Source organism: Ambystoma mexicanum, chromosome 11, assembly GCF_040938575.1.
Source record: "Ambystoma mexicanum isolate Mex_15411 chromosome 11, UKY_AmexF1_1, whole genome shotgun sequence".
In the NCBI taxonomy this organism is placed as follows: Eukaryota; Metazoa; Chordata; class Amphibia; order Caudata; family Ambystomatidae; genus Ambystoma; species Ambystoma mexicanum.
The window spans coordinates 973462384-973485265 of NC_090934.1; the positions used below are offsets into that span (position 1 = coordinate 973462384).

Consider the following 22882-nt stretch of genomic DNA (forward strand, 5'->3'; position numbering starts at 1 on the left):
GTAGGATACATTTAGTTGCATGTTTGAAAGGACAAAAACAACAAAGAAAGAATACCCTGTCGCTTTACATTTTTGAAATGCGTATCAAACGAATCAAGGCCTGTCTTTTTTATAATAAGAGAACTAAAAGAAGTGGATCTGATCTAGGATTGCAATTTGTCAAAAATGAATATTCTGTTTTGATGGTTATCTTCAGTTCTTAATTGGCTGAGGACTGTAATGCCACGAACCAGTTAATTTATTTATGCAATGTTTGTCAGATACCTGTTTCCGACAAACATTGCATAAATAAATAAAGTAACCAGGTCGTGGCTGAGGACTGGTACGCCACGACCCAGTTTATTTATTTATGCAATGATTGTCGGATACCTGTTTCCGACAAACATTGCATAAATAAATAAATGAACCAGGTCGTGGCATTACAGTCCTCAGCCATGACCCGTTAAATTAACCCCATCATTGCTGAGGACTGTAACTTCCTCTGATGATCCCATAGATGGGATCACCAGAGGAAGTTACAGTTCGTACGCAGGCACTTTTTTTCTTTTTTTCTTCTTTACTCTTCAGCCTCGCAGACCATAAAACAGCTTGGAGGGCCGTAGGTTGGACAACCTTGGTCTAAAGGGAACGGCTCACACTCCGTTGGAGTATTTTATTAGGGGCAAGGATAATCACAAATAGCGTGAATAGAGATGTAGTCACAAGGAGCATAGACTGAGATATCCATAGGTCGGCCAAAAAGAAAGCACAGAGATTTGAAAATGTATTATTTCTTTTATTAGTTGAACTGATGATGTTTAGTGAATATGTAGATTTAAATAAAATGTGATATAAAGGTGTGAAGCTGCGACGGTTGGTGCACGCTCATATTGTATTATTTTTCAGAAACATATTTATAAAATGTAAAAACAATGGTGAGTATTGACAGTCAAGTGTAACTAGTTGAAATGGAGGATATTACTCCACTTATACATCTATGCAAGCAGTTGCCAAAACACGCACCCAAGCTTAAGCAGTACAGTGCGGAATTGATTAAGGGCACAGCAGATAAGATGTTCATGCCGTGGCCACAAGGGGATCATTATTAAAAGCAGTTTTGCGACAAATGACGACATACTTGCACGCAGCATACACAGGAACAAAGTTAGAAAAGAGGCTAGCGATAGCGAGCTTAGAGCTCTGGAAAATGTACCAGGATGAAAGGGAAGATCCATCTCCTGAAGACTGGATGCTTAACCAGTGCAAAGAGGGGGGTGAGGAGCCTTCTGCTCCCCCCGCTGCACCTGAAATAAATGGCGATAGTACGAAGGATGACAGAGTGTACCCATTGAGAGAGCTTAAGGCGGCAATAGGGTACAGCAATCCGACATACGAGTCGACTGAGCATAACAGCGACGAGAGTCCAGAAAAGACTCCAGAAAGGGATGTGATTCCTAAAGTCCCACATGAGGGAAGTGATCGACCAAGTACATCCTTAGATATAGGGCGAGAGATAAAAAGATGGAAAGGAGAGAAAGATAAGGCTGACGAGATAGCACTAATATAGAACGAATGGATGGCTGGTCAGATTTTGCTCAAACTTGAAGGAACGAAAGGAACAATTGAAAGGAGATGAGGCTGAAAGAACGGATAGACAAAGACGGGAACAGCTGTATCGAGATGAGCAGCTGAGAAAGTAGGAAAGAGCAGAGGAGCAAAGGAAATATGATAAACAGAGAGCAATTAAAGAACAGGATGAGCTAGAAAGAAAGTGAGAGGAAAAGGAAGAACAGAAACTAAGAGATAAAAGAATGCAAAGACGTAGAAACAAAGAGATGTGTAGGGCAAACTAAAGAAGATAGGTGAAAAGACAGGAAGAGTAAAGGGTAAGAGAAGAAGCAAGGAAACGAAGAAATAGAACGCAAGAGAAGGCAAAGGGCACGCGACATTGATCGCATAGAGAAAGAATTAATGGAGCCTAATCCAGTAGTAGCATGGGAAGACATGGAAGATTTATTCCTGTCACATGAGTCAATACCAGGTCCGTCTAGAGCAAATCTAGAGGATGAGTTTGATATAAGAAGCATTGGGGACAAAATCAATAAGGTTTATCATGAGATGAAGGCTAAGAAAGAACCGAAGAAAAGGGAAAAGCCGATCGACTTGAAAGTATGCAGTTTCACAGCAAGGAGGGAAGTTTGTACAATCTCAATCATAGAGCTTTGTCTTTGGACGAGCTAACTCTGAATAGAGGTGAAAAGGAGGGAAGTCACACGAGTTGGGGACGGGATATGTCAGACGAGGACAGAGAAACCTTCCGTGGGGAGGAGAGAGATAATGCAATGTGGTCCTGAAGGATGTTCTCTGACGGACTATCAATGTCACTGTTGCTCTCTGAACTCAGATCCCAGTCCTCACCTGCACTTGGGTTTTCCTGTACTGAATGCTTCCTTCCTCCATTAGTTTTGATATGAAATTTCTTTTTATGTAGATATGGCCTGACGCGGGAAGACGCCACTCTGGTCGGTAAAAGAACCAGAAGACCAGTGGCCCCGGTCCCGCAGCAGCCAGAAAGGGAAAAAAACCCTTAAAGGGAAAAAAAAAACTGGGAAGGTCGAGTAGAGGTTTTTCTCCGGTATGCAGATGTCCTGTGGTTATGCAGATATGTTGACAGTGTGAATGATGTGTGGATCGCAATGTGGGAACCCCAGGAGAAGAACTCCGAGTATACGGACCCAAGACTGTTGAAGGAGAAGTCCTCTGCTGAGGAAACGACAAAGGAGCAGTGCCGGCTGAAACCCAGCAGGTAACAAACCCACCGTGAGTAAGGGAGAGGTAGAGGGAGAGTGAGCATAGATTCCAATCAGGAGAGAGGCAGAGCAGGCAGGAAGCCCGGTAAGGAACAGCTGGAGGCTTAAAGGAGCCAGAGGGGCTAGCTGAGAGAAGAGGCCCCGCAGGAAGGGGGGGGGAGAAGGAAACAGAAGAGAACAGGCGGAGCCAGAGGCACAAGCGGTCAAAGGGACCTGGGATAGTGGGCTTACCAAAGCCAAGAGAAGTGATGCAGCGTGGCAACGAAGGAGAGAATCCAGGGCAGTTGCAACACAAGTCGTTGCGGAAGGAAGCCGGTCTTGTTCCTCGCGGCAGCCATCTTGGAAACAACTAGACCACGGCTGTCGGTCGGGAAAGAAACGTGATGGCACATCTCAATGGTGGACTCGTTTCCACCTGTCCCATAGGCGATGATGGAGCGGGCGTATGACACGGACAGAGAGGTAAGATTCTCAGATCTAGACCTATCTAAATCTCAGACATCAAAACCTCTGGCGTGGCTAGATCGACCCAGAGGGTGATCCCATAGTGAGAGGGGGACTCGCCACCTTATGTGAGCAGGTTAAGGTCACTACCGGGAAGAAGGCGGTGCAGAACCATTGTCCCTGCTATGGACAGACAGATGATGGTGGATGAATGTGAGTTTGGGATCTCACAGTTTCCTTTGTTAAAAAAAGGAGGGGCTAGACTGCAGTAAATACCATGGCCAACGATGAATAAGGATAATTTAAGGTGTAAACTTCTGAGTTTACCTTCGGTGCTGGGAAATGGATACATGAGTTGGAGAAAATGACAGGAGGAAACACATAGGCAATAGGAGACATTAAAGGTCTTCTAGCAGCTATACTTGGGTAGAGAGCTGACGACATTTGGTTGAGTGCCGGATACTCACGTGTTACCGCACAGAACACGGCTCATGATGGAGCGCTGTTTAATAACTGTAGAGCGGCAGTCTGGAAAGCGCTTAGTGTGCAATAGCCATATACGTCAGATATGGGAGCTATAATGGCACAAAAGATTAAGGAAGGGGAATATCCTCTTTTTTACATTCAGAAGTTTCAGAAGGAGTGGAGTTTGGAAATGCGAGAGCCGTGGGGGAAATCTATACCTGTATTCTACCATATATTATGTCAAGGGCTGCCAGATCAAGTGCCGAAACAGCTCAAGAAATTGGTGGGTATGGAGGCAAAACCATGGTCAGAAATACAGCTGACCATTGCACATTATTGCAGATTGCTGCAGGAGAAAAATCGAAGAAAAGATGATGATAGGAATGGTGAAGAAGCATAGTTAGTGCAGAAGAAACTGTCAAAGTACGCCATAGTAGGGGCAATGTTGACTAGCGGAGAAGGGCCAGGTTCACAGCAAGCAGCAGGCATGCCACAGGAGAATAACCAAATGCAGTTTGATTAAGGTAATAATGGGTTTGTACCACGAGGTAGGGGAGGTTTCTGAGGAAGAGGCTTCCAGAATAATTAAGGAGGCTTTCAGAATAAGAACAAAAAGGTGGGAAACTGATTACCCCTCTCTACGCCCATACATCTCTAACTGGTTACAGTTATATTAAAAACCTTTTCTCAAATTTGGATTTGTCAATTATCTCTGCCACAAGACAAAAAGGTATGTTGGGTGTTTAGAAAAATAAACTTTATTATACACTTTTACTCATGTCTATAAAACAAAACATCAAACATGATAAGGTTAGCAAATATGACAGATAAAATTCAAATACACTGGTGTTAGCGAGTGATTATTGTGTCATTATGCTGCAGTTCATTATCAATACAGTAAAGGTATACAAAACAATCAAATGCTCAGTCAATACTGTCAAATTTCTTTCTGCAGATATCTCAAAATGATGAATATTTTTGCTTAGTCACATCGAACTCAAGTTTTTTCAGTAAGACCTCACTGGGTCTCTGATCATGGAAAGCCTTTCCAGTCAAAGCCTCAAGGATAGTTGACATGTTACGGCCTTATAATCTATTAGACACTATCCCTAGTGCCTTTTCACAAAATAAGTTGGTTGGCGTTCTTCAGGACGAGATCATTTCTTTTCTGATGAGTCAATCTTGTGTACCTCCTTAGAATCGGATGAATAGTGCCGTTGTAAAACAACAAAGAAAAATATATTTTAGCCCGCCGCGGGGGTAAAATCAGAGTAAAATCAAATAAAATGAGGTAGGATCAGCATTATGTTGATCGTAACTTTAAGTTAAGATCCTGTCACCAATATTATACTTACAAGAAAGGGTGAGAGTGTTAGCTTGGTAATTGTGATGATTATTTGAAGCCAAAGGCTTCTACCTTTTTTTCTTCTTTTTTTCTATAACAAGAGGAGTAACTAAATTGTATTCTCTACTGTTAATTGTAGTTTATTTCTTTTCATCTTTCCATTTACACGTTTTTCAAGAGTTTCTACCCGAGTACTTGTGGTAGACTACATAGTGTCTTAAGGTTCGTTTTTTTGTTTGACAAGAACTCCTCCAGGTCTTTGATCAATGGTTTCCTATTGGGGTAAAGCAGACCGAGGTAGATTTAATTTAGTGATTCAGCAGTTTTTGTTGTTTCTATATCTAACACAACATTTTCCTTTATTGCAAAGATAATGATTTGTTGTTCATTATCCTAATGTTACTGTATCTAGTTTCATATTCTGTATCTTAAATGCATTTTGTTCTTAAATTATGTCATGATTATTATTTTTATTTCAACAGCAGGAAATGATCGTACTTATCGGTTGTTGCTGTTTACTTTATCAGGTGGTCTATTGGACGCCGTCTTGCTTGGCTGTTCTCTGTTATTAGCAATAAATGCAGTGTGACCATCTATTGAACACAGTCTTGCTCAGCTTGTCTCTGTAATTACAAATCCAAGCAGAACACAACATTAGAATCGGATACTCTTTTATCATATGCAACGTGATTCAGTTTCTCACGTTAAACTGTTGTGCGTGATTATAAACTGCATATTGTACATGCATTGCCTCATTATTATTTAGGAAAGTGCAAAAATGGTCACTTTCCCGAGTCTCAAAGGTGTATTTTGAATGGCAATGAGCTTACACACACTTGTGGTAGACTCTGTGTTCGCCTCTCCGGTCTTTCTTTCTTTCTTTTTTCTTTCGTATTGTCAAAAAAACGCCACCCGTAGAATCGAGTTGCTTTTGAATTCGCGTTGATATCACGTGACTGTCTATACGACGTATCACGTCATTTTTCTTTCGCTTTTATTAGTGGCGGTTGCACCAGTTTGTGGTGACATAATAATGTTTTCCTTTCTTTCTTTTCTGAGAAAGTTACTTTACAAAAATGTGATCTGCATGTTGTCGTGCAAGCCCTGTGGTCGCAATTTGCTTAGAAATATATTTTGGTTATTTTTTTCTTACATTTCGTATCATACGGGGAAGAGAAATAAATGGAGAAATCTCCTTTTATTCTGTGATATATTTTTTCTTTCTTTCTTTTTTTAGGTGTGTTCTTACCTTACAGTGTGTATTGTTGTGTAGGGCATCATATATAATGATCACAACATTACAAGTAGTATAGAATCAGAATCTTATGGCGTTGCCGTGACTTTATACTGTTGAGTGTCTGAACTTCATATTGCATTGCCACGCATCATTTACATGAGGATATTCCACTCTACCGACAAGTTCAGGCCACGTCTCACTGTATCTATCCAACATTGTTCGCATTTGGATAATGATAGCTCCTGGCTACCACCTCTATTTGACAATATGACTTTATAATCAGTGACATTTCTAGAATAATTTGCCCAAAATCAGACAGTGCAGCAAGCACAAGCGCTGAGAATGCAACAGGCTTTGCAACCACAGCAGACACCATTGAATCCGCCACATGGGCAGTCGCAGCACACTCCCATGCAGATACAGCAAGCCCAAACACGGGACAGTTAATGACTCCTAGGATAGGGGGTGTCACTGTCGAGGGAGGGAATCCTTTGACGGGTGCGGGAATAAGCATGTACCCAAAATAGGACAGCTCACTGGTGACTTGATGTGTTCAGTGCTATCTGTGACTCCCAATCCTCAAGAGGAACCGAGGGTTGACGTCACTATAGGAGGCAAATCTTTTTTCTTTTTTGGTAGACACGAGTGCAACACGCTCATGTATACGAGAGGGGAAATTTACATTATCTGGAAATGCCATGAATGCTCAAGGTTTCACAGGAGCTACATGTAAAGTTCCTTTCACTGAGAGATTGCCAGTCTCTATAGGAGAATGCGATATGTCTGTGCCATTATTGTATTCAAGGTAGAAACCAGTTAATATACTAAATCCAGATTTAATTACAAAGTTAAAAATGACGATTTCATTTACTGGTGAAGGCATAGTGTGTTCAACGCCAGGAATGCATTGTTTAAACGTGAGTGAATTTATCATGGCATTTATAGGGCAAATGGCCATACGAGGGGTGCATTTGGAATCAGAGATCTTTCACTATGGGGTATGCATTTTATTAACATGGCTAACTGGTTTAGTGGGTAAGACTGTGAGAATACCTGATGAGTTTTTATTCAGGCCAAGGATACCTATGGATGAAGAGGGGGAACAAGTCTTTCCCATACAGTTACAAGCAGCTATAGTGCAAGGAGAAATAGTTATGCTTGATGGAGTTGATAATGAAGGCAGACGATGAAGCACAGTAATTGCCATTGGAGAGGGATACAGATTGACTGACGTCACTGACGAGGATATGTTTAGGGACCCCCGTCAGATGACAGAGTAGTATTTGAAATGAGTATCACTTATTGGGTGAGGGCAACAAGACGCGAGGTTGCTCAGAAGATGATGATAGCACGGCAACGTCCTGCATTTTTTGATGAAGACATGGCGAAAGTGCCAGTTTCATTATGGACTACAGGCCCTTATGATGTAGGCCTATTGAAAGGAGTTGGAGAAGTTAAGATTAAAATGAAGCCAGGAGCAATTTTGCCTCAAGCACAACAGTATCCCATGTCTTGAGAGGCAGACGAAGGTGTTTTCAAGACGATATCCGCCATGATGGATCAAGGCATCTTAGTGGCGTCAGAGTCACCATGCAATACCGCAGTGTATCCAATTAAAAAATCTAAAGGTGGGTTGTGGCATTTAATTCAAGACATGCCCCCAATTAATCAGATTGTAGAGGCCAAGTTTCCTCTAGTTGCTAACCCGGCGATGATCTTGTGTAGTATCCCTGTTGAGGCACGAAGTTTCACTGTGATTGACTTGAAAAATGCATTTTTTTCAATCCCATTGCATAAAGATTCTCTAGATCTGATGCCATTTATGTTCAAGCAGACTATGTTAAAAAGCACAAGATTACCTCAGGGGTACTGTGAGTCCCCATCGATTTTCAATAGAGTCCTGCAGATGGACATGAGAAATCTTGATTTGCAAAGTGTTGTGTTGCAATACGTGGATGACATCTTAGTTTGCAGCACCTCAGAGGAAGAGTGCATACGTGATCCAGTTCAGCTAATGATTATTCTAGCAGAGAAAGGATATAAAGTGGACATGGAGAAATTGCAGTATTGCCAAGAAGAGGTGTTATATATAGGGCAGTTAATCTCGCATGAAGGAAAAAGAGTTACACCTGAAAGGGCTGAGGCTATTTTGAAAACAGCAAAGCCACACACGATAAAGCACGTGCAAAGATTTTTGGGACTACGCAATTATGTTAGAGCATGGATATTCGATTATAGTTCATACATAAGACCCTTGTTACAGGCTCTGAAGAGGGCATAGGCAAGTCAGGAAACAATTGCCTGGACTGAAGGAAGGAAATGAAGGAGGGTTTGATGAGTTGAAAAAAGCAATTTGCACAGCTCCAGTCTTAGGGATTCCCAATTATGCTGAGGAATTCTTCTTATTTTTGCACACAAATGGTACAGTCATGACAGCAGTATTCACGCAGAGGACTACGTTGGGGTACAAGCCTTTAGCATACTACAGTGGAATTCTGGACCCAGTAATGAGGGGTCACTTCCCTTGCGAGCAATCTTTGACAGTCGTGCATTCACCATTGAGAAAAATGTCAACATAGTGATGGGTGATCCATGACGTTATTTGTTGAACATGCTTTGTTTGCTGTTTTGGAAAAACCTAAGGGTACTTTGAAGTCTCAAAGGGCTTCTGCCTATGAGGGTGTCATATCGAATCCAGCGATCAAAATAGTCAGATGTATAATAGTGAATCCTGCGATGTTTGTAGCGGAACCACTGACAGAAGACGAACAGGCACACACATGATTGTTTGAATTATGAGGAATTCTATGATGAGATCCCGAGGGTGAAAGAAAATGCTTTAGGAGCTGGGGAAATCCTCTTTATTGACGGTTCTTCAAAAATTGATCCAAACGATGGGCAAAGATATACAGGTGCCGCTGTGGTAAAGCACAGGGTCAATGGGGAGTTTGAAGTATTGATAAGTGCACGACTACCATCTCACTTTTCAGCTCAAGCAGCAGAATTAGTGGCACTGATTGTCGCACTCGAGAAAAACGCAGACCAGGCAGTGACGGTGTACATTGACTCTGCCTATGTGACGTCGACAGTACACGCAGGGCTAGCACGTTGGTTAAAGGAGGGTCTACCTCGAAGCGGACGGCACTGCAGTGCAGCATGCTACCTTATTGGACAGACTTAATAGAGCACTACAGCTCCCAGTAGCCATTGCGGTTGTTAAGTGTGCAGCTCACAATAAGAGAGAAGGCTTTATGTCAAGCGGAAATCAAGCTGCAGATGAAGAAGCAAAATGAGTTGCATGTTCAGAAGATATAATCAACTTTGATACGCTGGATGTAAATGAAAGAATGGTGGTGATGATGAGTGTGAATGACAGTTTTAACAGTTTGTCTAAAACTCAATTAATGGAAATACAAGGAGAAGCACCACATGATGAGAAAGATCTGTGGGCACGGAGGGGGTGTTCTTTAACCCCTTTCGAAGCATTGTGGTGACAGTAAAGCACTGGTAAACCAGTAATGCCTGTAGCCTTATTAAGGGTGGCATTGGAACAGCTGCGCTACCCTGCGCATGTCACTAGAGAAAGCCTCGCAGCTACTATTGTGCAAGACTGGTTCATACTGAACCTGCTAGAACACGTTGCATTTTATGTAGTAAACTGCATCGTATGTCAAAAGTTTAATGCTGGGCACACACTGTGTACAGTCAGAGGAGTTATCCCGTGACCTAATGGTCCTTTTCAGCATTTACTCATCGACTACGTCGATATGCTGCAGATTTATAATGGATACGAATATATGATAGAGGTAGTATGTCCTTTTTCAAGGTGGATTGAAGCTGGTCTGTGTACATATCCAGATTCCAACTAAGCAGCGAAGATTTTTGTACACGAAGTGTTTCTTAGGTGGGGAATATGTGAAGTATTAAGATCAGATAATGGCCCCCATTTTGTAAATAAAGTCTTCAAGCAAATAAGCTTGTTGCTTAATATAAAGCAAAGGTTCTCTTCAGCTTATCACCCGCAAGCGAATGGAATCTGTGAGAGACTCAACGGTCTGCTTAAGGAAAGGATAGCTAAATTGAAGCTTACATTGAAGAAAGGATGGTTACATTGCCTGCCCCTTGTATTATATGCATTGAGGAATCAGCCAGGCTCTGACCACCATGTTACGCCCCATGAAATATTGACAGGGGGGCAAATGGGGACACTGCTCACTCTACCATCGAGAGCTAGAAGTGATGCCCAGATGACAGCAGAATTGTTAGGAAATGAGCTACATGCCTACTTAACATGTATGACTACAAGTATCTTTGTCATTTCAGAACAACTGAAGTGGACGGGGTGTCGGGCTCGGAATACAGATGAAGACCATACAGCAAACAGACAAGAAATATTACTACTGCCTAGACTTTTTCCTGGTGATTAGGTGTTAATCAGGAACTTTGTTCGCAAGTGGCATGGACCGCGCTTTCATGGCCATTTCATTGTGGAAGATGTTACACGTTCGGCATTAAAACTCTTGTGAAGGAGAGCTTGGATATTCCTCGGCGACGTGAAAGTCTACACCGGAGAGTCCCGCTCACTCCCACCCCAGTCAGAAGCAAGCATCAAAGAAGAAGTTCAGCAGGTGCAGACCAGATCGATGACCAGGAAGAAGGACGCAGAGACTGTCCAATGGACAGATAAAGAGTACATTGGACAGTGGTTCTATTGAGAAACTCTGAATAGCCACTAAATAAGGAGTGAAAGAAAAAGCTTTTTGTTCTTGAGCCACAGGAGTTGGCTAACATTGGACTGAGAAACATTTAAGTCTTGATCAAGAAGGAAAACATGCCAGATCTGGAATTCCTTTTTGATGACTGGAAGAGAGAACAGTTCCCTGATTCCTTTCTCGCTGAGTTTCTTTTTGGAGGCACCTATGGTAGTGCCTGATGGCCACGCTCACTGGATCATTCTTAAGGTTTTTCTCTTCATTCTTCGTACATACCCTGCACTTGTGGGGAGAACTGTTAGTGTTCATCTGTTCCTGCAGGATCCTAAAAATTGTCCAATCGTGAGTTGATTGCTTGTAGCAATAATAGTGCAAGTTCTCCAGCTTCCTGAGTACAGTTTGGAAATCACAAATGCCCCTATCTGAGGACAACACTAATACACTAGTTGGAATGGTCTTTGATTTCCTGATTGAAGAATGTCCTCATCTTGTTGGCAGGCAAACTGATGTTCGTACTTTCCTGTGAGATCCAAGGAACCTAGTGGAAATCAATCAATTGCTACATTTAATTATCAAGCAAGTACATCTATTTTCAGAGAGAATATAAAGAACAACCCTGAATGAGGCTTTCGAGGGAAGACATTCAGAACTTACTATCCTCGGTCTTCTATTACTTACTGGAAGCACATCCTCATTTCGTTTGGCGAAAGGACGACTCCTTTGTGTACATCAGGAATCCTGTTAATCGTCCTGCAAGCGGCCAGCTGCTTGAAGAGCTTATGGAGCAGATCCAGATGCTGCTAGAGTATTTTATGATGTTGCCCAAATAAAGTTTGATTTTTCTTCCTTAAAAAAGATTAAGAATGGGCAACATCGATAGTAATAATAACATAGCTAATAATGAGAGGCTACCACGTCGAGCAAGGAGCTATTGCTGCGTCAAGTGGGCCTATTGGTATATCATTTATACCTGCATCTTGTTTATTGTGATTCTTCTCTCACTTACAGTATGTACTGTCTATTATGTGGACCCAAATAAAGCAAGGGTCCCTGGGTTTCTTCCTATGCAGCAGGAGGGTACAGATGTGGCAGCTACAAGACAACCAAGAACTTATGTAATTTTTCCTACACCAGTAACACATGCAAGGACACCAAGTTCACCGACAAATGTTCCTATGATTTCCCTAGTACTAGTACTAGGGAGGATGATCATGACTTGAATGATTACCTGGATAGCACAGCACATTTTGGAAACAACGTGGTATCGGCACATGAATGAACATTTTGGAAAACAACATGTGGTATCGGCACATGAACGAAGTGGGAAGGAGGACCACAAAGGAGGAATGCTATGTACGTTCACTCCTGCCCTATAGTATGGGGAAGTCTAAGATTTTCATAGCTATTGAAATAGAAGTCCTGACAGCACATTGTCCATCACACATTGCATTCTGTCGAATAAGAGGTCATTTCATCTAAAATGGGCAACGGAATGGACGGATCCGGTTGAAGATGACTATCTTCAAGACACAAAGACAAGATTAAGAGTCTGGAGTAAAAAGGAGCTGGAATCAGATGGGAAGTACTCAGAAGACTGGAGAGTCCAGGAAAATCTGCAGAAGAAATTCAAAGATGGAAGGAAAGAGGACAAATGCAGATCTGGAATTCAGTACTTTCACCAGATGACTGGGAAGAAGGTGTGGTAATCTGCAGAGATTGGGTAATAGTTGGTCATTACAAGCCAACTGTTGAAACTGCAGAATAACTGTGTAAACCTTTTTGGTCAAAACTTGCAAAACTATTGACATGGGTCGAAGACAAAGAAGGGCCATTGAAGATAGTGCCTCTGGAAAGTGCAAAGTTGTGTTTCAGAAACAATGGCACAAGAAAAGGTGGGGAGAACCAGAATTGTGGTTGAATGTTTGAGGCATCAGGAATGAGCACTGGAACAGCAGTGATAATGGATCACTACTGGGCTCGTGGATCCAGGGCTTATATGAAGCTGCCCAAAGATTGGGGAGGACTATGTTCTATATTAAATGTTCATGTTCCAGCATTGGTGATTCCTAAAAGTGACCTGAACATTGGCAAATTTCCGAAGGCAGATGCTCATTTGAGGAAGAAGAGATCTGTGGAGTTGATAAATCGAATGAAGAGAGAGAACTACTTCTCAGCCAAGTCAATAGAATTTGATTCCATCCCCTATGAACACAGATTGTTCAGTCAGACTTAATAGATATTCACGATAATCTTCATGCCAAGGATCCAGACAGCAGCAAATACAAAATGGTTACATATCTCCAGATGGGAGCTGTTGCAGACAATCAACACTACTATAAAGGGATTCAATGCTATCAATGAAGAGCGGAGAGCTATACGACTGATGACTTTTCACAATAGATACGTCCCGGACATGATTACAGCCATGGATGGAGGTGTTTGTGCCAAAAGTGGAGAATCATGTTGCACATTAATACCTTCTCATGATGACGAGAATGGCACCTTGACAGAGGCCATAGAAATGCTGACAAAGCTACACGTCCAGATGGTAGAACGAAGTGGAAGATATTGCTGATGACAGTTGGTTTGGATCACTCTTCTTGTGGGTTCCACAATGGATGGCAGATATGTTCAAATTCCTTGGAGCCCTGATAGTGATGCTGTTGCTTGGATTCTGTGTAATCAGATTGGCTATTTCACAATGGAAGAAGGCTGCAAAGAAAGCAACAGGAATGAAAATCATGATTGATGTTGAGTCAGAATGGAAAAAAACTAAGGAGCTACTAGGTGAAGAAATCAGAGATTATGTGAAAGCCAGCATCCATGCACCTGAGGGAACGAAATTCCTGTACCCAAAGAACCATAAGAAGTATGTGGGAAAGTGGATCTACTGCAGTGCAAGTGGACAGTGCATGCATATGACCTGGAACAAGCATGAGCATGTGAAATCCGCTGGATGCCTGAAAGGAGTAATGAATATATGGGTCCCAAAAAAGCATTTCTTCAGAAAAGGATATTTAGATGTGAAGGATGATGGGAGAGTGGTCGATGAATCACCCAGAGGGGGGAGTGTAGAGAAGGAGCCAAGTACCCCCACCTCAAGCATTGCGCCCATGTTGCCTATATGCTGGGAACCAGAATGTGAAATACATGCAGTGCCAGTGAAGAAACCAATACCAAGGAGAATCCTGGAAGCAAGGTTCCCATTAAGAAAGCCATAGCTGCAAACACTACAATTTGACGGCCATTTGAATGAAATACCAGAAGAAGTGTGAAAAAGTGAGCAAAAGAGCAGATTGGTGACATCACACAAAGCAAGACTGACACACCCAGAAGAGATGCAGAGACAAGAGAACATAGATAGTCTATCGGCATCAAGAAAGTAGCAAAGACCAGTAACATTTCGGAATCGAGATGAAGAGGGTTATGTTACAGAAAACGATGAAGATATCAAGTCATTTTACACGTGTACAGATGCAAAGAAATGCAAGTAGACAAATTATTCTTAAGGCTAGCTATGTAGTGAATAGATTGCAGCATGCACCAATATATATATATATATATACATATATATATATGTATATATTATATATATACATATATAGGAGTGAGTGAATTATGGACGATTCCACTACGTATTTTAGCAGAGCTGGACAAGAAAAAGGAAGGCTTTTCCAGTGTGTCGCAGTGAAAAGCAATCGAATTACAGAAGTAAATCAAAGAAGGCCAAGGCTGGACCAGCCTCAAGAAGCCAATGCCACTCTGGGCCGGAATGATCAGACGGTAGCTACAAACGTCTCAAAGAATGAACTCCTGTTCAGAAAACCTCAGAGGTTCATTAAATAATAGTATTTTAAATGCACCAAAAGCTCAAAACCATGGTCTTCAGTCACATGGATGGCTGAAAATGGACAATTGTGACAAGCTATGCCTAAACAAGGAGATAGAGTATGCTCCCTTTTATTCTCAGGCATGAAGAACAAACCCAAGGCCAATCTTCAGAGGGCTAATTGACTGGCAGACAGCAGTGTGATGATGGATAGTATACTGATTGGTGGGAAGCTATGGTCAAGACCAACCCACCAGCACCTGGAGGCCAGCCTGCGTGCTGCTGGCGTATGTGGAAAAGTACTGACGGATGTTAAGGTGCCAACCAATTATAGAGGGCCACGTAGGAAAGAATCCTATAGTTTGTGTAACCAATAGGATGTCATGTATTTGATGGTGTTCATAGTGACCTGTTTGAGGGAAGGGCTTAGTTGCCCCACTTGATATTAGAAACCCTATCACTATTACACAAGTATGGAACTTATACCTAGATGTTCCCTTAGACCCAACCACTTTCTCCAATAGGTTTTTGTAGTTTGCCACATAGGATGACATCAGCAATGACGAATTTTTACTATATAAGATGCTTTTTTATAAGGTTTGTTGAGAGAGAGCGAGAACATCGAACGAATTGTCGATGTTCATTGTAACTCCCTGTTGTAGACAATTGCAAGTAAAACAGCTTTGATTTGCCAACTTCCTGAGTTAGTTTGATTATTGAAGTTTGAGTATCTTCTGCATCCCCATCCATCCATCTGAAAGTATTGCTACCCAGTCTTAAAGGGCTGGGTCGAGAACCCTGGTTTAAAAGGGTCATAGGAAGTAGGAAATTCATTGCAAAACTGGTCCTGGCGACGGTGCCTGACAATCCACATCCTCTTTGGGATAGGAAGAATAAGTGGATTGGCCAGCAACATATCGTTCTTAGCTAGAGTAAAGGAAGGGAAGGAGCCCTCTTTCCAGTGTGGATCAAAAGAAGATATCTGTCCAGTGTGGATAAAAAGAAGAGGGGTCAAAAGGAGGAGAGGGGGCAATAGAAGAAAAGTGCTCAAAACATGAAAACTAATCTGTTGAGCCAGGTGGGATTCACCTCAAGTATGAGACTCGACGAGGAGGAAGGATGTGGGGACAATACCTTTTTGCCAAAACAGCAGAACAAATAGAAGTTTCAATTCTACAGAAACTTTTACAGATTATTTTTGACTGTGAATTGTTGCTTTTCTCCCTGAAATTCAACATAAAAACAAACCGATTTTTCATTTTTTTTTAATCATCCATATTTTCACATACACGTATCCTTTGTCTCTCAGACCTGGCAGTGAAAAGCTACATTTGTACAAAACCCAGAAAAACATGTATACTTAAAAACTGCTGTTGATTCAAGAAAAGAAACGATATTATTAGGTTTAGAACAATATTTCATAGTATCATCCAGAATAATCATGAAGACTGAACAAACCCTGTAAAATGCAATTCATCAATAAAGTTATGTTTTGTATAAAAAAATTGGCACATCTCTCCAACTGATGTGTTGGAATGTTATCTACCCCTCAAGCACCCAACCCCACTTCCAGGGCGATGATAGCTTCGCTGCATATAAACAATCTGCCATCAATTAGGTTTACATCATCATCATAAAAGAGACAGGGCTTCAAGTGGGCCCTGCAGCCTCCAAAAAGTGCTTCAAAGCTGGGGCTCTGCTACGTTTCCTCAATGAGCCTGGTAGGCACCAACCCCCCAGGCAGCCCTTTCACTCAACAGAGATGTGTGATGAAAGGGTTGCCTGGGGGATGAGCGCTTCTGACTAAGAAAAAAGCAGAGATAGGGTACACCAAAAGATATGATAGCAGTGTGCCTGCCTGTCCAATGGTTCCTTAATTAAAGGCACTGACTCCCCTGCCAGCCTTTTTGCTATATGACTCTATTCAGTCTAAGTGCTGGCTAAGGGGGTTGGCGCCCCCTGTTTAAGAAACAAAAGGAGGGATGGGTGCACTGCTATCGTCCCTTTTGGTGCACTGCCTCTCCTTTTTTCTTAATCCCTGGTGCAGGTCGGAACCTGTGATTAAAATACAAAAGGAGAGGTGGGCACGTTAAAAAGTCTAATAGAAATGCGCTCGCCTCGTCTGCTTGGCTCCCGGTCCTGCCCAAGTTGGGAGCAAAGCAATTTTCAGCCCCTCCACCCCTACCAACAGTACTTAAGCCACCGCTACGTGTTAGTGCCCCCCCCCCCCCCCCGCCCTTCACCCCCTGCGATTTCACATCCCACTGAAAGCACGGAAGCTAAATATATGTGTGCATAAAAAGTGCACTGCTTTTGGAGGCTTGGGGCATCATGTGCACGTGGTCAATAACTAAGGCCTCGAACAACAAAGGTAATATCCTCTTGGAACTGAATTATCTCATCTACAAATGAAGAACACTAACCCTGCTAGCAGTAATGGCCACAACCTCTGTGGAACCATAATGTATTTAGCTATAGTCAAATAAATGTACCATGGACACCCGACAAATACCTCAAAGAGCAAACAACAATAGCAACCCCGTCAGAGCGTAAATGACTGGCACACATGAACAATAACCAGCCAGCAATATGAGTGAAGCCCTCTTTAGAGGGCAAAAGTCTTATTTTATGTACACACGGATAGAATACCCTGTCAGTTCACTTCCTCTTCAGGAGTGAAATCCCGTGTGCCCATATAATAAGATTCATATATCTCTCGGGAATTGCAAGGCGTGATGCAGATACGGCACACCACCCTAATGTGAGGCAGGCAGAGGGGAAAGCACACGTGCATGCTGCCGCTGCTTGCTCCCCACTACAGTGACCATTTCACCCTGGCAAAGGCGCCATCTGCCCCACCACCCTTTGGGCTCCTTTGTCCTTTCAGACCCCTGGAGGGGGCATTCAGAACCCTCTTGAAACCTTGAAAGGTCTGGGGGCGATGGGCGCGCCCATGTTCTGGTGGCACAGTTCCAGCCTGGGAGGAGGCCTTCATCGCTCTTGCTTCCTTGGCAAGCACCCACCCATGGATGGTGGAAAACATTCCCCACCCCATGACTCCCCATGGGATAGTGGAGGAGCCTGCTTTGCAGCAATGCATAGTCACAGATTTGGGCAGGGAATGCCCCGTGCCAATCAGAGAAGATGCCCTTTATAAAGGCTATGGCAATACAACAGTTTCTGGGCATTCAGTGCACAGAAGGGTTAGGCGCTCTCAGGGAACTTGTTTTGTCCCTACACCATACTGTCTATAACCCAGAGGTTTACATACGAGCGAAGGACTGCACAGCCCACCACTACCAGAGAATTAGACCATATCATGTCCTACACATGCCAAGTCAACCTCCACTCCTCCAGAGCTGTCTGATATTGCGCTTAACAAACCCAGGACAGGTATGCATGTAGGAGGGGCCTACTGGTGTCCATGCCTGCCTGGCATGCATGAACAAGTCACCTACCAAAAAAGCCTAGACAATGCCAGGCTCCCACAGACTAATTTACTCCTGGCAACCCCAACCACTTCTCCGGCCCGATTCTGAACCAGGCGCAGTGAGCGTGCTAAATAGCATGTTTCACTGCGCCTTTTCTTGAGGCCCAGGCACCACGCTTATTCTGAAGTGGGCATCAGCGCAGTGCAGGACAGTGGGCCTCATTCTGAACGTGGTGTTAATGACCAAAAACGTTGTACAAAGCGTTTCCAACACTTTTGGTACTGAACACGTATTCAGAAGTTGCTGTATTGTTCCAACTTCGGAATCAATGCACAGCTTTCTGTATATGTGCGCCGGTTGCTAGGATGGGCAGTAATCCAACCAAGCAACCGGCACTTTCCTGTTCAGCGAATTATCCTGCGGATTCTCGTGGCACTCCTCCACTTTAGGGCATGCCAAACAGTGGCAGCCATACACGGGACCTCTTTGGTGGCGTTCGATTCGCTGTTGTGGATGAGTGCCACAGCTGGCAGTGGTAACTGGTAATTAGGAAACACGCCTGCCCCGAGTATCGGCGAAGCCAGGGCTTTGATCTAATGTGCTCTGCACTCCCTTACAAAGAGACATTTCCAACATAAAGGAATGCTGCTTAAACTTGCAGTCACAGAGTAGCCCACAAACACCCTTAAGTTTTTGTGCCTTTTTTCGTGTTTAATCACAGGTTGCATTTATAAAGATGTTATATGCTTGTCCAACTGCTTAATCACAAATGAATGCTTCTGCTGTGCACTACAGGGGCAGAAATGCCCCTACGTCTGCCCTGAAATAGGCCAGAGACTAGCTCAACCCATCCCCTGGCAAAGCACATTTCATAGCACTTCTTTTAAATAAGGAATTGCAAAAAAGAATACACTAATGATAAACTACGGGGCTGCCGTATTCTTGGCAGCAGTTTTGTTAAATTGCGATCAACTCGCTATTTAACGAAGGTGCTGCCGAGGTTACAATCCGCCCGTTAGCTATAAAAACAGGCGAAAATGTTGGAAACATTTTATATGACGTTTTCGGTAGTTAATACCATGTTCAGAATCGGGCCCTCAGTTCGCTATAACCATAGGCCTTTACAGTGACAGTTCTGTCACAGTCCAGGTGCCATTGATATCCTGAGAGCATCACCAGAGTCAAAAAGATCATGCAATGGCTTGCAGGGTTCTTTATAAACCCCCTCCCCACCCCCACTTGATATAACCAAGTAGATGTTGTAAAGAGCCATCATATGTTGCTGTTTTATGTACACATGAAAAATAATCGGACCGGTGGGAGGCTAGAGGCATCTTTTTATTAGGCTATGTTACATTAGATGATGTAACATAACGTAACAAATGCTATGTTCTCTTAGGCCATGTCAGCTCAGGCTATTTCTAAAACACGTGACTACCACGCAGAGCTCTTTCAGTTTTAGACCAGACAGAGCCTCAAGACATTCATTAACGAGCAAACAACGATGTACTCAATTGTTTATGAAAAGTCAGATGGTCAGCATCAGTAAACCGGGGGATCAAAGGGAGGGGGCCACTTCAGAAGCAAACTCAAGACATTCGGGCCATCTGTGGAAATAGTCGCAGGCGCTCGCCCTTTATTTCACTGTACATTATAATGTAGCTATACATTCAATGGATGAAGAAACTGCTGAGAAATGGAAAGAGGATTAACTCCCTTTCAAACAGAGCCAAAGAATTATGATGGTGCGAACAGTTATTTTGTTAGATGGCTCACTCACTTTCTTGAACGAGCCAGGGAGAGTTATCATTTGTTAAACCACCCATAAAAAAACATAAAAACATCTTCAATTCCATGCTTCGCTTTGCTCAAAACTGTAGGGAAGTATAGATGTTATTACAATACACAGGAGAGAAGTTTGATTGCTAATGCTGGAACCTTGGCGGGGCACGAGAAGGAAAAAGTGCAGTTCCACAGTGTCTGGCCATGATTCCCCAATGCATAGTGGGTGTCCAGTGTGTTCGCTGACATAATACATAAGGAATCATACACAACATACACTGCCCGACCAGCCTGCTATAAAACAACCCAACAAGAATATACAATGGAAGACATGGACAGCGTGTGTTAGTGCGTGGCTGCATGTACCAGTTGCCATAACACAACTTCTTCTTCGAGCGGGGGTGGGTTCCCTAGCAACAGCGGCCATTTTATACAGACGGGACGGTTACTCTGGAATGTACTCTCGGTACGAGTTGAAGCTTAAACTTCTGCCGCTTGAATTCAGTGCTGAGTTGGCATAAATCTTGGGGATCTTCTCCATGAGTTTAGACACGGCTTTTCTTTTGCAGGCTCCCGGGGAAAAGTTCCCTTGCTTTAAGAGTTCATAGTAGAGTGCATTGAAGACAACCACTGTCTCTTCGTAGCTGTCCCTCGTGGAGATCTCGTAGCAGGGGTACTTGAGAGCTTTCGAAAGGCTGTCCGCATCCTCGCTGGACACCATCCTGTCGAACTGCAGGTCTTTCTTGTTGGCGACAATCACAACGGGGGGCTGGTCGCTGGTGCCCCGTTTGGGGGTTGAGTGGATGTGATTTATCAGGAAACAAAGCCTCATCACCTCATCAAAACTGCACCTGTCTGTCACAGAATAGACCACGGCAAATCCGTCTCCCCATTTGATTTTTTCTTCAATTTGCAAGGAATCTTCTTCCTGGGAGAGGGAAAGCACACAATATTAGCAAATGCAGGTTTCTTTAACCAGCCACAATCGTCGAGATATCGGATGCAAGTGTCCATTGAACAGCAAAATAATTAGAAACGCAAAACTGGTAGAATTTATTTAAGAATCGATTTTTAGTGTTTTGCAACGTCTACAAATAACTGCCACTCTTTCTGATTGGGTGGCGCTTACCCCAGTATGGTCCAGATATAGTTAGTCTTCAAATACAGTTAAATCTACTCAATAAACGGAGAGGCAGGAGCTTTATCGGCTGGTAATGGCCTGGGCATCCCACTCAAGCCTTTAATTAGTCCTGGATGCCACTGATGGCTGGTAAAGCCCTGGTCCAGGAGGGGGGGAGGGGGTATGGCGATAAACACCCTGGCATGTTGTCTGGGATGCTGGACACTGGGCCTCATTACGAGGTCGGAGGTAGCCATGCCCTTATTAAGGGCATGGCTACCCCCAAACTCGGGTCTGGCTCCGGGTCCCGTGAAAGGGGAATTACCAGGCCATTCCGACCTTGGAGGGCCCGGTAATTTCCCTTTCGCGGGACCCGGAGCCGGTACGTCCCCATTCCCATTGAGCCCCCATTGGGCTCAATGGGAATGGGGAGGATGGTAGCAGCGGTACCGCCCATAACGGTACCGCTGCTACCATCCTGTTCTGCTCGCAGGTGCCGCGCTGCACGCCTGGTCTGACCAGGCATGCAGAGCGTCCCCCGCGCGCAGACCTCGTAATTTGGCGGCACGGCAAGAACGGCGCCGGTGGTAATACTGGTGCCGTTGTTGCCTTACCGCCACAGACGTAATGAGGCCCACTGTCTTTTTAATTTGTGAAATAGTGCAACAGCCATTTCACAAGTTAAAAAAAAACAACTACTTAAAAAAGACCCACCCTAATAAATCAGCTGGCTATGGAAAATATGGGACATCTTGGCCTTAGAATGGATCACATATAAGTTACGAGGGGACTGGGGGGGAAGTGCTCTCCTTTTAGAAAAGTGGCTATGTGCAACAGTGGTGCCCACAGAATATACGGGTTTTAGACATACAATGATGGGTTGAAGGGTCAGCCGATCCACTACCTCATCTTTAGCGACACAGAGGAACTCTATTTTCTTCTGTTAGCTTTCGGCTCCACAGAGGGTTGGGTGGGGGGAGTTGACACTGTTGATAATGTTTTTTTGAAAATGCCAATACAAAGATAAAAAAAAAACAACTACACAGTAAGATGGCTCCCATGGAAATGGCAGAGGCACAGAGGCATTGCTAGGGGGGGGCGAAGGGAGATATAGACCTTTGTCTTTTGGTTGTAGCCCCGGATAGAAGCTCAGAGGCTACAACCAAAAAAAGGCTTTCTAGACCGAGTCGCGACATTCGCGTAGCCCCATATCTTTTCCAGACCTAGCAACACCCTTGACTATCGGTAGTTCCTTCTTCGTTTCCATAGTAGCCATGACTGGGGAAGGTGAGAAAGCAGCGGGTGCAGCGACTGGAAAAGTCTGAGATGTGCCGGGAGGCTGAAGTTATCAGGTAAGTATTGGGGGGAAGGTGGGGTGTACAGGGAAGCGGTGAGAGGAAGTGCTGTAGTGGACTGTGGAAAATGCTTCTATCCTCTGGCAGAGTAGATAGCACTTGCCGCATTTGGCTCACCTGGGTGTTGGAAGTGTGGGTACACACCACGATGTAAGGCCTGCATTTCATGCCCCCTGGTTTGCTAAAATGCCAAGTGATGTCACCTCCTGGGCACTATTAATTGCATGCTTCTCATTTTAGTTTCATGTACCAATAATGTATACTGTATTTTGGACTTGGAGACCAGCATTTTCCCAAATGTGGCCATCTTGTATTGAGCAAACACTTGAAGTTCAGGTTATTTTCATATATTAACGTGACACAGATTGTAGCA

The 22882-nt window shown here is 43.5% G+C and overlaps 1 protein-coding gene across 1 annotated transcript in view; it reads right to left on the minus strand.

Annotated features, from left to right (window-relative positions):
* Positions 1 to 19858: 19858 nt before the first annotated feature.
* The window catches only part of LOC138503980 (ras-related and estrogen-regulated growth inhibitor-like), a 550084-nt gene continuing 547060 nt past the window's right edge, over positions 19859 to 22882 (minus strand). Inside the window, exon 4 of the mRNA XM_069624127.1 lies at positions 19859 to 20962. Coding sequence (XP_069480228.1) covers positions 20480 to 20962 — 483 coding nt within the window. The 3' untranslated portion in view covers positions 19859 to 20479. The remainder of the gene's footprint in view (positions 20963 to 22882) is intronic.